This window comes from Boleophthalmus pectinirostris, unplaced genomic scaffold (genome assembly GCF_026225935.1).
Source record: "Boleophthalmus pectinirostris isolate CB_2022bp ecotype Guang Dong unplaced genomic scaffold, ASM2622593v1 HiC_scaffold_21, whole genome shotgun sequence".
In the NCBI taxonomy this organism is placed as follows: domain Eukaryota; kingdom Metazoa; phylum Chordata; class Actinopteri; order Gobiiformes; family Gobiidae; genus Boleophthalmus; species Boleophthalmus pectinirostris.
In genome coordinates this window covers 21,327,193-21,339,520 of record NW_026571175.1, presented here as the reverse complement: position 1 = coordinate 21,339,520, position 12,328 = coordinate 21,327,193, and the positions used below count along the sequence as shown (strand labels likewise).

Below are 12,328 nucleotides of genomic sequence, written 5' to 3'. Positions count from 1 at the left end.
TCCTCTCACTACAAATGTGGAGGTCATGATTCACTGTCAGTGTGTAAACACTCCAGAGTTACAGGAAGAGACACATAGAGCATGTATAATCAGAGTTCTGCAGTTTAGTGTAGTAGTATTAGTAGTATTTATCTATTACATACGTGCACTGTTATGTATATTTAAGACATTACCTTATATTTCGCTTTGTTTATTTGCGTAATATTTTGCGTAATGTTTCAAGGTAGATCTCTCTCATTTGCGTAGGCTGCATTTATCCACATGTAGACCTACTTTAAACTTTCTCGAGGCTTGTGTCTACTGTATTTTCCTTCAACTTCTCTGGAGCGTGTCATTTCAAGTCCCGCTCTGGCTCTTAATAACACTTTTGGGAGCCACATGATCATGACTAAGAAGAAGTGAAGAAAACGAGAGAAACGGCCAGCCCCTCCGAAGATTTCCTGTTTAAAGACTCCGTCTTCCCCGAGTCAGACGCACGTCCAGCCTGTCGCGTTCACTCCACCGCTCAGAGCGCGTTTAGAGCAACAGGCGGAGGACCGGAGCACGAACCGTTCCGAGACATTCAGCGCTGTCTGGGCTTCAAGGCAAATTCATGAGACAAACGAGTGGACAGCCCGATTCTCCATGGATTTACTGCGCTTTTCCGCTTTTTGGTGCGGGACGATACTTTTTAGTTGTTTTCTGTTCGGGCAAAGCGGTGAGTCCAAGTTTTTATGCTTTTCAACAACTTGTTAGAGAAGTTTGTCTGAGTTTCACACGCGCGTTATTAGCTACAGTAGACTATGCGCAACGCTGCTTACTCAATGGAAAACGTGCCACTACGCACAGTCTCCTTCTCAAAGCTAACGTGGTCCGGTTTACAAAAGGTGTTTCGACACTGAGTTAAGGTTTAATTTGAGTATTTACTATTTTCTTTTTTCAGAATAGGCAACTTTAAACCCATAGGCAAAGTTTCTGCCAGCAGCCTCTAGCTTAACAACTTCATCTTCAAGAACTTGGAGGAAGAGAAGTTTACTTGAGCTTTATTATGGTCTCTAATCTTCTGAAATTGTATTAAAACTATATTTAATCAGACAGGACAAAACACTATAGCGTATTTCCATTGCAACTTAGTATTTGCAGTTCAAGTTGCTACTATACTTACACTGCCAGTCAAAAGTTTGGACAGACTTTTCCATCTATGTTTCTTCTTTCATTTCATGATTATTTACATTGTTGATTCTCACTGGAGGCATCAAAACTATGAATTTGCATATATAGATTGTAGTAGAGAAAAAAATGAACTTACAATAACAATAACTCAAAACTTGTTTTATAGCCATCCTTTGGTTTGAACCTTGGTTTGCACTTTTGGCATTTCTTGACCCTGATATGACGCAGTGAAGTAAAAACATTTCTTGTAAATTCATCAAGAAGCTCGTTGAGGGAAGGCCAGGGGTTTACAGTACTGTCAACAAAGTAAAAGGTGGCTGTGAGTTTGAATTAAAAAAATATACAAAATGTCTAGTTCAGGTATTTAACTCTTGACTCTTTACTACATAATTCCATATCTTTTGCTTCATATTTTTGATGTCATCTATATTTATATCAAAAGTAGAAAGTAGTAAACACACAAAAAAACAACAACTTTTGACTACTAGTGTACGTGATTTACTATCAGTAGCCACCATACCAAGTACTAGCCACAGTTATTCTGTTATCTCTATCTCCCAGACATAAATAACATCACGTTTAGGAATCTGTACTATTTCTGTAAATGTTTGCGAAGTACCAGCATCGCATTCTTAACAACACTGTGCCCATTGCTCCCAGATTGAAGCAGTAATTACCTAGTCATTCAGAAATGTTTAAAATGTTAGGAATTTGGTACATTGCCATCACTTATATTGAAGTGAACTTCGCTTCCTGTAGCTTTTATTACTCACTCCTTACAAGTTTTGCTGGTATAATTTAAAGGTGTACTGTGTAACTTTTCAGATGGAGGGTCCGACACCTGCTTGTGATGTTATTGTATTGTTTGAAATGTCGCTTTTATACATTTTTTTAATATTTATTTTTCGTTTATTGAACTGAATTTGTTTTATTGCTCAGAAATTTCTTGAAACTCATGCATTTTGACTTTGAGTGGGGTTGCTTCTCCACAGATCTGATTTGTAATTTGGCCTGTAATGTAGTTGTCCCCATAGAAATAGATGAATTTAATGCCATACTGTGGAACCTTTTAGGAAAAACAATACAGCCTCCATAAAGGCAATCATAAAAGTTCAACATCGCATCTTTAAAGGAGCAACGTTTCTGGTGGAGGACCGTCAAATGCTTTTCTCCGTGGAGATGTTATTGCTTTGTTTGGAATGTTTCACAGTATGGCATTAAATCTTGTTATCGTCATGGTGAGCAAACCAGACTAAGTGACAGGTCGGATCTGTGGAGAGCTATAAAACCACCTATAACTGAATAAATGTAAAGAAGAGCTGTTTAAAATGGCATATCCATAGAAACAAGCAGGTGAGGGACCCCAAAACCAAAACGTTACACAATCCATCTTTAAACTAGACAGCTCTGGCATCATTATACAACCTGTGTACTACTCCTTCAGAGCCATTACCGCGATCTTGCGCATTCCTGACAGGTCTATGTACCCCAGAGCAGACTCCTATACAACTTAATGTGTCTAAAACTCCATCCCAGTGGCTCCAAGTGGCTTTGGCTGCTCCTAATCCAAGCCTCCCCTCTCTGCAATTACGCATGGCCCTGAGTGACAATTACAGCCATTCATCCTCTGCATGTCCCGCCCCCTGCCTCCAAATGACAAGCTCTGTGAGACCAGTTTGTTTTAATGAGAGATATAATTACTGCAGTGGAGCCTTACTACCTTCATCATAACTTCAAGACCATCCACAAAATGTTTATTTACCCCAAACACCCACCGACACTTGGGCAATGTTTACGTCGTACTGTGCACAGAGTACTACAGTGGGTCTACTATGCTCCAGTTGGTACAAGTATTTTGTAGTATATGGTAGACTATGTTATTGTATTGTCTGGAAGAAGGAGTGGAAAATGTATGCACAGTTGAAAAGTTTTATTTTAAGTCACTAATGTTCCCACTAGTAGTATTACTGCTGATATATGCATTCATACTATAACTCATGACAGTATACATTGTGTTTTTGTTTTTGTAGGATCACTAGTTAATTAGATTGAAGCTCTTATTTGAGATGTCTGACGGATTAGGGTTCTGGGGATGTCAGAAGAGCTGGATGATAGGGATTTCCATGTTTTGATCATCATTTTTTACTATATTTAGTTTGTTTTTACTGAAAAAAACTAAGAGAAATGCTTTTAAATATACAGTACATATATATATAAAACTTGCTTTTACTGAAGGTGGATTGACAGTTGAGCTCTTGATTAAAAATGTATAACTTATGATTTTGAAACAGTTAGATCCCGATTTGTTTAAACTGTGAGAAATCAAATTGCACTTGTGAGTGAATCAATCTCTAGAGCAGACTCCTCTCCCTCCCTGCTCGTGCCCAGTGCCTGTCCTCAGCTCCGACCTCACCCTCCTCCTCTGACCAAAACATCGCCATGCTCCTCTGGAACAAATAGGCCTGTCGCGATAACAAATTTTGAAGTGCGATGTGTTACTGATGAAAATATAGACGATAACCGATAATACTGAAACCAAATCATGAAGCAGAATTATCCCTAAAAACTATTCTAAATGTGCAATACTGTTAAAAATATGAGCTTCAATAAATAAATGACAGAATGCAACAGTTAAGTAGTTAGCATCTAGCTGTAATGAGTCATATAAGTTCATAATTCAATCTTCTGCGGCTCAAATCGTTTCATAATACAGAAAAATAACCTAAAATCATCAGTTAGTACAAAGAAAAAGTCCCCACGATAAATACTGACTCCCAAACATGATTGTTCCTAGGGATGAACCAATACCAATGCTAGTATCAGATAAAAAATTGGCTGGATAGGGTATCAGTTCCACGATATCGGTTCAGTCCATGGTTCCTGGTTGGGCCTTTATTTGGATGTAATGAGACTATTTGCAGGCTGATTTTGGCCTTAAATATCTCAAATGTTTGAACTTTAATTCATACAAAACTGTTCAGTCATCATTTGAAGAATAAGTAACAGTTAGATAACACTATTGGATCTCATGTGTAATAAGTTTGCTGTGTTTTAAGGAAATAAGTGTCATTTTAGTCCCTACATTGGTATCGGTTAATATCAGGTATTGGCGGATTCTTAAAGCCGAAATATTGATAGCAGAATTGAAAAAGCTGGATTGGTGCATCCCTAATTGTTGCATCTGTCCCGTTGTTGAACAATAAGTCGATTTATAGTATTTATGATGACAGACCTAGGCCCAAACACTGTAATGCTCCTCTGACCCAAACACTGGGGCCCTGTGTGTTATGGACGGGCAGCGGGCGGTGTGCAGAGGGGTTGTGGGCGGTGTGCAGAGGTTAAGCGCACACGGCCGCTGCCTTTTCCTCGTCTGGTTGTGAACTCAAACACTCAGACAGACTTCTCACTGTCTGCTTTCACTTACACTTCCCATAACAGAAAATCATGTGACCAGAACTATTCTACAACTCAGAGGTGAGAGTAAGAATAGTTACGGTAACTAGTAAGGTTTTGGACCAGATTTCTTATAGGCCTTTATTATATAAGAAACATCTTCACTTGGCAAATATTTGTACAAAGGCTAACTCTGAACTAACCACAAATACAAAAGGTCTGCTTATCATCAAACAATATCACTGTGGTATTCTGAGTATTTTTAAGTCCAAATATTTCAAGTGTATAAGTCCGGATAAAGAAATTACAATAGCCTTAGCCTATGCCAAGTCCTCATTGAAGCTTATTTATACTTAGATAAGGTTTTAAAGAAGACATGAATTTTGTAATAGTAGAACTTAGTCGTAGATACTAATAGTAGGTAATAATATGTTATAGGTAGTAGTGGGTTGGGTTGCCAGGAGTATCATAAATCTGATACTAAACTGAATATAAAAGAAAGTACTATGATTTAATGCTGAATATAACATTCTTAAAGTGTTTTTATTACCATTATGTTATCTAAAGTGGTATTGAGTATCGAGTCTCCTTTGTATCAAAACCAAATTTGAAATATTAGTATGTTTAGAAAATATTGTTAGAAATAGTAGCAGACGCGGGTGCAGACCACACTGACTGAGAGCATAAAAGTTTCAAAGAGGTACAAAGACAAATCTCTTACAGTGTCATTCATTTCCCACCAAAAATGAAGGTACAAACGGTTTTAAATGAGGTTACGATGCAGCCTTTTGCTCTCCTGTAGTAGTCATGATTGCAGTGGTTACAGCTCTAACCAAACTGCAGTAACCTCGAACACCAGCAGGACGTGACAGGTTGCAGTTACAGTAACATTATAGTTTGCGTGAGCATACGTTAGCACACTGTGGTGCTGTGGTTTGGGTCTGAGTGTACTCTCACGTGCCTCACTCTTTGATGATTAAATGTGTAATAGTAATTCTCCGACTGTCACTTCTGTTTAAAGCAGAAACTCAAATCAAGATATGGTGTCACTGAGTTTTCTACTTGTGCAAACTCACCTCTTAACAAATCAGGAAGTCTGACTCAGCACTGCTTTTGTGTTGTGGGTTGTGAGAAATTGTGATGCTTTGAGCTAGTTTATTTAGTGTGAAAACTTTGTAGACATGCTCGTTAATGCATATCAGCATTTTAGGTTAGTTCTGAGGCAGTGTTATTTTGAATAAGGAGAAAAGTCAAATACAGTTGAGGTTAAAAAATTTATATCTTCAGCTCACACTCTGAAAAACAGTCTATCTTAAAGTGAGTGGGTTACCTCTCAGACAGATCTAACCTTTGGGTGTAGGTGCTAATAAGCAGTTGCCTCTGCCTCCTAGTTTTTGGACTATGTATGTTTCTACTAGTTTGTTCACCTGTAATGTAAACTAAGTGTAAAGAAAGGCCAAATAAACTCAACTAAACCATCAAATTTTAACTTTTTAATTTCTCTGCTTGAATGTTATTCAAGCAGAGAAATTACTTCTTCATGGCGACAAGCTGTTGGTTGACCCTCCACTTGAAAAGTTACACATTTCACCAAAAGCGGTTGTGAAACTGCACTGACTTCCTCCTCTCTTTATCTTTGTTGTTGCAGAGGGCACCATGCTGAAGATCAAGCGTCTGTGTAAGTTCTGTGATGTGCAGCAGACGCGGTGTCAGGGCAAAGGCAGCTGTAAAGTGGACTGTAACATCACCTCCATCTGCCCCAATGACAGCGACGTCTGTGTCACCATCTGGTAAGAGCTACTCAAGGAAAAGTACACACCTGAGCAAAAAAATACTCAAGGAAAAGTAAAAGTATCATATGAAAAAAATAAACTTAAGTAAAAGTATTAAAGTACTTGCTTAAAAATGTACTTAAAGTGTAAAAAGTAAAAGTATTTTGCACAGATTTTGAGATCTAATAAAGTTTCAAATGTTGTGATTTTGATAAAGATCTGTGCTGACTTTTGTTCAGCAGAAGCAATTGAATTGTTATTTTTTTTAGTATATGTCTGTTTGCTCAAATGATGAACTTGTGAAAAGTAAACCCTTTTTAGCAAGTCTCAAACTATTAAAAAAACCTTTTACTTTTAAATTTAGTTTAAAATATTGTGAGGTAAAAGCTACAGATGCCTTTTTTCAGATATAGTGCAGGAAAAGTAAAAAGTATGTACAATTTACGTAAATACTGTACTTAAGTATATCTAAAGTGTATACTTAAGTACAGTACTACTTTTACTTTGTTATGTTCCACCACTGACAGGGAATGTATTGTAAAGTACTGGTAGTTCACTGTGTGGTGTAACTCAAGAATGTGGTAATATGTATATAAGTGTCACAATCTTTCAGTACTGTAGTTACATAACAGTTTAAAAAACAGACTTAACATACTGTGAGTAAAACAAAGTGAAGTTATTACTTTTCTTTGTGTCAACAGTAGTCAAAGCATCTTGTTTTTACATTTTGCATCGTGGTGTCTAAAAATCTGGAAGGTTGGCAGTTCAAATCCCACTCTCAGCATAAAACATCATTAGGAGAGAGGTCAAATCCACTGGCCCAAAGGTTGGCGATAAATACTGTTGTTTTGTCTTTGGGCAAGACATTTAACGCCCTCGCTCCCAGTGTCTGTGTACACTGGTGTATGAATGTGTGTGTGTGGATGAGTGATTGGTTCCTTGATGTAAAGCTTTGAGTGCCTTGACGGTGGAAAAATGTTACACAAAAATGTGACCATTTATCATTAGTACAAAGTTGAATCCTCTGCGAGTCTCTGCTCTTCTGATGATGCACATTTGAACCTTTGTCTGTGTCCGTGCTTAAGTCCTGTTATGATCTGAGCAGAGGCATGAGCACACAGCAGCAGCGCCTCTCTCTGCTGCTTATAGAGCCAGTGCACAGCGGGGAGCTCCATCTACATGTACATTTGTGCACGTTCAGGCCTTTTCCTCGTATCCTGTTTGTAATGGGAACTGGAAGTCAAGCTGCTGGAACTATTTCTATTCTGTAGAGGATATAGGCTCAATATGATAAATATAGAATCTGTGGTTTATCACAAAGCAGATGAAAAGAGGAGAATGTTTTTTTTTGGACTGACAAAAATTCATAGCATGTTCTGATTGGACAAAATCACACATCTCATAAGAACTAGACCAATTTTGTAATAAATAAATCAGTTTAAGATGCTCGATGTAACTTTTTGGTGGCAGGTCCAGAACTTGCTTATTTTACAAGTAGTGGAACATTGTATATCTCTATGGAGACAAGGAGGTGATAGGCCTCTGACTAAAAGTTACATAGTGCAGCTTTAAAGGGCCCGTATTACTCTGTTTTGTGATCTATGTCATAATGTAGTTTCCTCATCACAAACATACCTGGAGTTGTGTGTGTATTTTTTTTATTCACACATGTTAAACACACAGACCCTACATATTTAAGCTGAGTTCTTCTCTCAAACAGAAAACACTCTGTTCCACCTGTGTGATGTCGTGTGGTAATACAGGAAGTGCTCCACTGTGTTTTAAAACTCCATACACCTTCATTAGAATCTTGACATAATTTTAGACCTGGAATTGCCAATTTCTACTGAACAAAAGGTAAAAGGTAGCTGTTAAGTTGAAAACTAAAGCTTCATGACATCACAAGGTGGAACAGAGCATTTTGAGCTTTGAGGATGCAGACAGAGTAATAATAAAGGGTTACTCAAACATATGATTGAAACAAAACACAACTCCAGGTATGTTTTTGATGAGGTAGCATTATAACATGATTTAAAGCTCCCAAAAGACAATTTTGGACCTTTAAATTTTTGCAATACCCTGGTTGGTGCAGGAAGCTGAGGATGAAGGATGTCTGCACTTTGGGTCTAATCACAAGAGAGTCAAAAAGACAGGATTTGAACATCTGAAGTGTCCTTTTGAGTATTTTCTACGAACAAACCACGTGATTATAATGTTGTTAACTCTGTTTTAGGAGGAAGAAAGAGGACAATGTGACCTTTGACACGATATGTCATAACCCAGAGCTGAGGCTTCACGGGCTGCGTCTGGACGATTATAACAACAGTAAATGTGAGATGAGAGAGAGGAGCGGACAGGGCTCGCTCTTCTACATCTGCTCCTGCTCCGAGGACGAGTGCAATGAGCATATCTTCTTCAACAGCAGTGAGTACCAGTGCTGTTATGTGTGTAAGTAGATTGATTGTGCCTAAAGTGTTCATTTTGACTTAATGTGGTGGGAAAATACCTGTTGTACAAAAAAATGATAGTTTTACACCAAACAAGAAGCAATCTCTGAAGAAAAGTTGAAAATATGTTGAAAATGACAGGAAGTAGAGAGTTTAAATATACAGAATTTTTTAACCTTTTTTTTTTTTGATACTTTTAATATGATTTAAGTTTTGTCATATTTTTATGTACATTAGAGGAGTTTTAGAGATAACAGTTGTGAATTCCCTACTGCGATGTCACAATTGCTAGCCTGATTCATCAGCCGGTTTCACTTTGTGGAAACCGTCTGACCTCGCAGAATTAGGATTTGTTCACTCAATGGTAGACTGGTCCTTTTTTTATTTAACCAATCACTGCTATTTGGTCGTGATGTTATGTATTGCACCAAATCCTGTAGGAAGAAGGGCAATAATGTCTTTCCCCTTGATAAAATTCACTAAACATTTTCTTTGTTCCGGCCTTAAATCCTCGATCTCGGGAATCATTGCCAACACAGAATGTCTGTCTTCGTCTACATCCATCTCAACCGCTTTGTTTACTGTTGTGCTGTTCCACAAAAGTACACAGACAGACACTTGAGTTTGACGTCATGGCTTCACAGCTCTTCACTGATAAGCCAGTGTACGGTCTACAACTTTCGGGGTTTTTACAAATCATCTAGTGTATTTCGATTCCTGACCTAGTTGCTGGAGAGAAATTAAATTGAGTGGAGGCACTAGGTGGCGCCAGCCTGGCTACACAATTCCCAACCAGGAAGTAAAATTTTGAACCTTAAAATGGCTAAATTGGGTTAAACAAAAATATATTACCTCAAAATGGTGTCTATAACAGTATAAAATCCTGTATATCTCCAAATTGTGATGCAGTTTAAAGATCCTATTTTATGGAAAATTTGTTTTAGGAAAAAAGTTGTGTTTTGTTTCATTCACACATGTTTGAGTTACTAATTATTAGTCTACATCTATTGTCTACATGTCCAAAGCTCAAAATGCTCTGTTCTACCTTATGATATCATGAAGCTGTAGTTTTCAAGTTAACAGCTACCTTTTACCTTTAGTAGGGATGTAAAGATATCAAAATTTCTCTGTACAATATTTTCTCAATATGCATCTCACGGTCAAATATTTATTGCAATATGTTTTAGATGCTAACAAAACTGTGAATATACTACTTTTCCTTCAAAGTGTCCTCACAACCTTTTGGTTTTATCATAAACAAAAGAGTTAAGATTTAAACATGTTTAATAACAGTTGTTTCTTCATGTAAATTGGACTGAAACAGAGCAAAGTATCATGTTGCTGCACCAAAACAATGAATTTAAGCAAAGAGACTTGAGATTCGATATTGTGATGGTCCACGATATTACTGTGAGAATTTTTACGATACGTTATCACAATATTGCAGTAATTGTTACGTCCCTAACTGTTAGTTCAGTAGAGATTAGTAGTTTCAGACCTGAAATTATCCTAATGCTTCTAGACTAGTGAAGGTGTATGGAGTTTAAAAACACAGTAGAGCACTTCCTGTAACAGAGTGTTTTTCAGTTTGAGGGAAGAACTCAGTCTAAATATGCAGGGTTTGTGTTAAACATGAGTGAATGAAACAAAACAAAACTCCAGGTATGTTTTTGATGAAGAAACAGCATTTTAAAATAGATCAGAAATAAGCCTCGTATTACATCATCCATTTTATCAGTGCATTTCTTTCTGCAACAAGCCAATTAACATTTTTAGTTTTAAACATCTTAAGACCAGCTGACTCTTGTCTTCTTCTACTAAACACTTCATTAACCCTTTGCCAAAACAGACAGCGCCGTTACCACATCTGTACCACGCCGCAGCTGTTACATCATTCACATTTCATTAGACCGTTTACTGTCATGTCGTCTTGTTAGCCTTTCACACATGAATGCTCACATGTGTGCACGCAAACGTCTGCCAGAGCCGTGATCACTAACAGCTTTTGGACAGTCACTCGTGAAGTCTCCAGTTACTTGTTGGCATAGGACTTTTGTGTATTTTGACTACAACAATAACACAAAGCTACACTTCCTAGACCTGTCTTGGCTCTGCTCTGAAGATAAATTAGAAGCATCTGTGGAGTGGGGTTGCGTCATGGAAATATGCTCCTTCACTGTGGGGAATGTCTGGGGAACTACTCAATGGCTAATGTAGTAGAAGAAGGCTAGAGTGTAGAATAGACTTTTTTAGCCTTTTAGCATTAGACCTGTCACAATAATTACTATATCGACTTTAGTTTAGTTTAGTTTAATACAGGACAGATGGAACACTATTTTTTGGGGGTCAGTATTTATCTTGTGTATATTTTCTTTGCACTAGAGGGAAAATTGTGGTTATTTTTTGACTATATGACAAGATTTGAGCCATACAGGATTTAATTAAAGGTGTAGTGTGTAACTTTTAGGTTGGGGGTCCGTCACCTGCTTGTTTCTATGGACATGTCATTGCTCTGCCTGAAATGTTCCACAGTATGACATTAAACAGCTCTACATTACATTTTCTCAATTAGAGGTGGTTTTATAGCTAAAAAAATACCTAGAAAAACAGATATTCTGAGTGTGAGCGGGGTCGCATCTCCACAGATCTTGGTTTGGTCTCCATAAAGTAGGGGTCTCCAGCCTGTAGCTCGGGAGCTACCAGTAGCCCTCCACCCCTTTCAAGTAGCTCGCCAAGGTATTTCTGAATTACAATTAAATGCCTATTTAGCCCCTGAGCCCTGTGTCCCCTGACCCACCAGATTTATCCAAAATCAGTGATTTGTCCCAGTTTTATACAAGAAATAACCCAGATGTCCCTTTTTTGACCAATTTGATCCCTACCAACAGTAGACACAGGCATAAATTGTCATTTGTTTAGGTAAAATACAGAAAAGCTGCTTAAAAATGACCAAAACATTAAGAAAATGTGACTACACTGACTCGGCCAAGTGCATAACAATTTTCCTTAATTACGCACTCATTTCACAATTTTATTACCAACCAACCCAAACTATGGATGTCCCAGTATTTTTATTTTGAAAATCTGGTCACCTTAATCCAGAAGTCTCCAACCAGTAGCTCTCCACCCCCTTCCAAGTAGCTCACCAAGGGATTTTTGAATTATACGTATTGCGCTGAATAACTAAAATGTGATTGATTGCCTGTTTCCATCGCAAGTGTATAATTTTTATGCCTAACTTTGTGAACTGATAACTGGATAATGGTTTATCTTTTATAGGCTATATTTCCTTTTCTGGAAACTGCTAAAACTAGTAGCTCTCTGGCATTTTTATTTTTAGTTTTTTGTAAAGGTAGCTCACTGAAGGAAAAAAGGTTGGAGGCCCCTGCCATAGAGATATAAAGGTTTAATGCCATACTGTGAAACATTCCAGACAAAGCAATAACATCTCCATAGAGAAAAGCATTTGACGGATCCTCCACCAGAAAAATTACACAATACAGCAGAGATTACTGTTATTATGTGCTGCCAATTACATACTGTGAAAACATATTGTTAAATTGT

General features: G+C 37.6%; 1 protein-coding gene across 2 annotated transcripts in view; it reads left to right on the top strand.

Annotated features, from left to right (window-relative positions):
- Window positions 1-348: 348 nt before the first annotated feature.
- Window positions 349-12,328, top strand: part of LOC110167264 (TGF-beta receptor type-2-like) — a 37,372-nt gene continuing 25,392 nt past the window's right edge. The window contains exons 1-3 of one of the 2 annotated variants that reach the window (XM_020932594.2): window positions 349-697; window positions 6,194-6,335; window positions 8,551-8,765. In XM_020932594.2, coding sequence (XP_020788253.2) covers window positions 625-697; window positions 6,194-6,335; window positions 8,551-8,765 — 430 coding nt within the window. In that variant the 5' untranslated portion in view covers window positions 349-624. The remainder of the gene's footprint in view (window positions 698-6,193; window positions 6,336-8,550; window positions 8,766-12,328) is intronic. The other variant, XM_020932595.2, reaches the window with a different exon arrangement.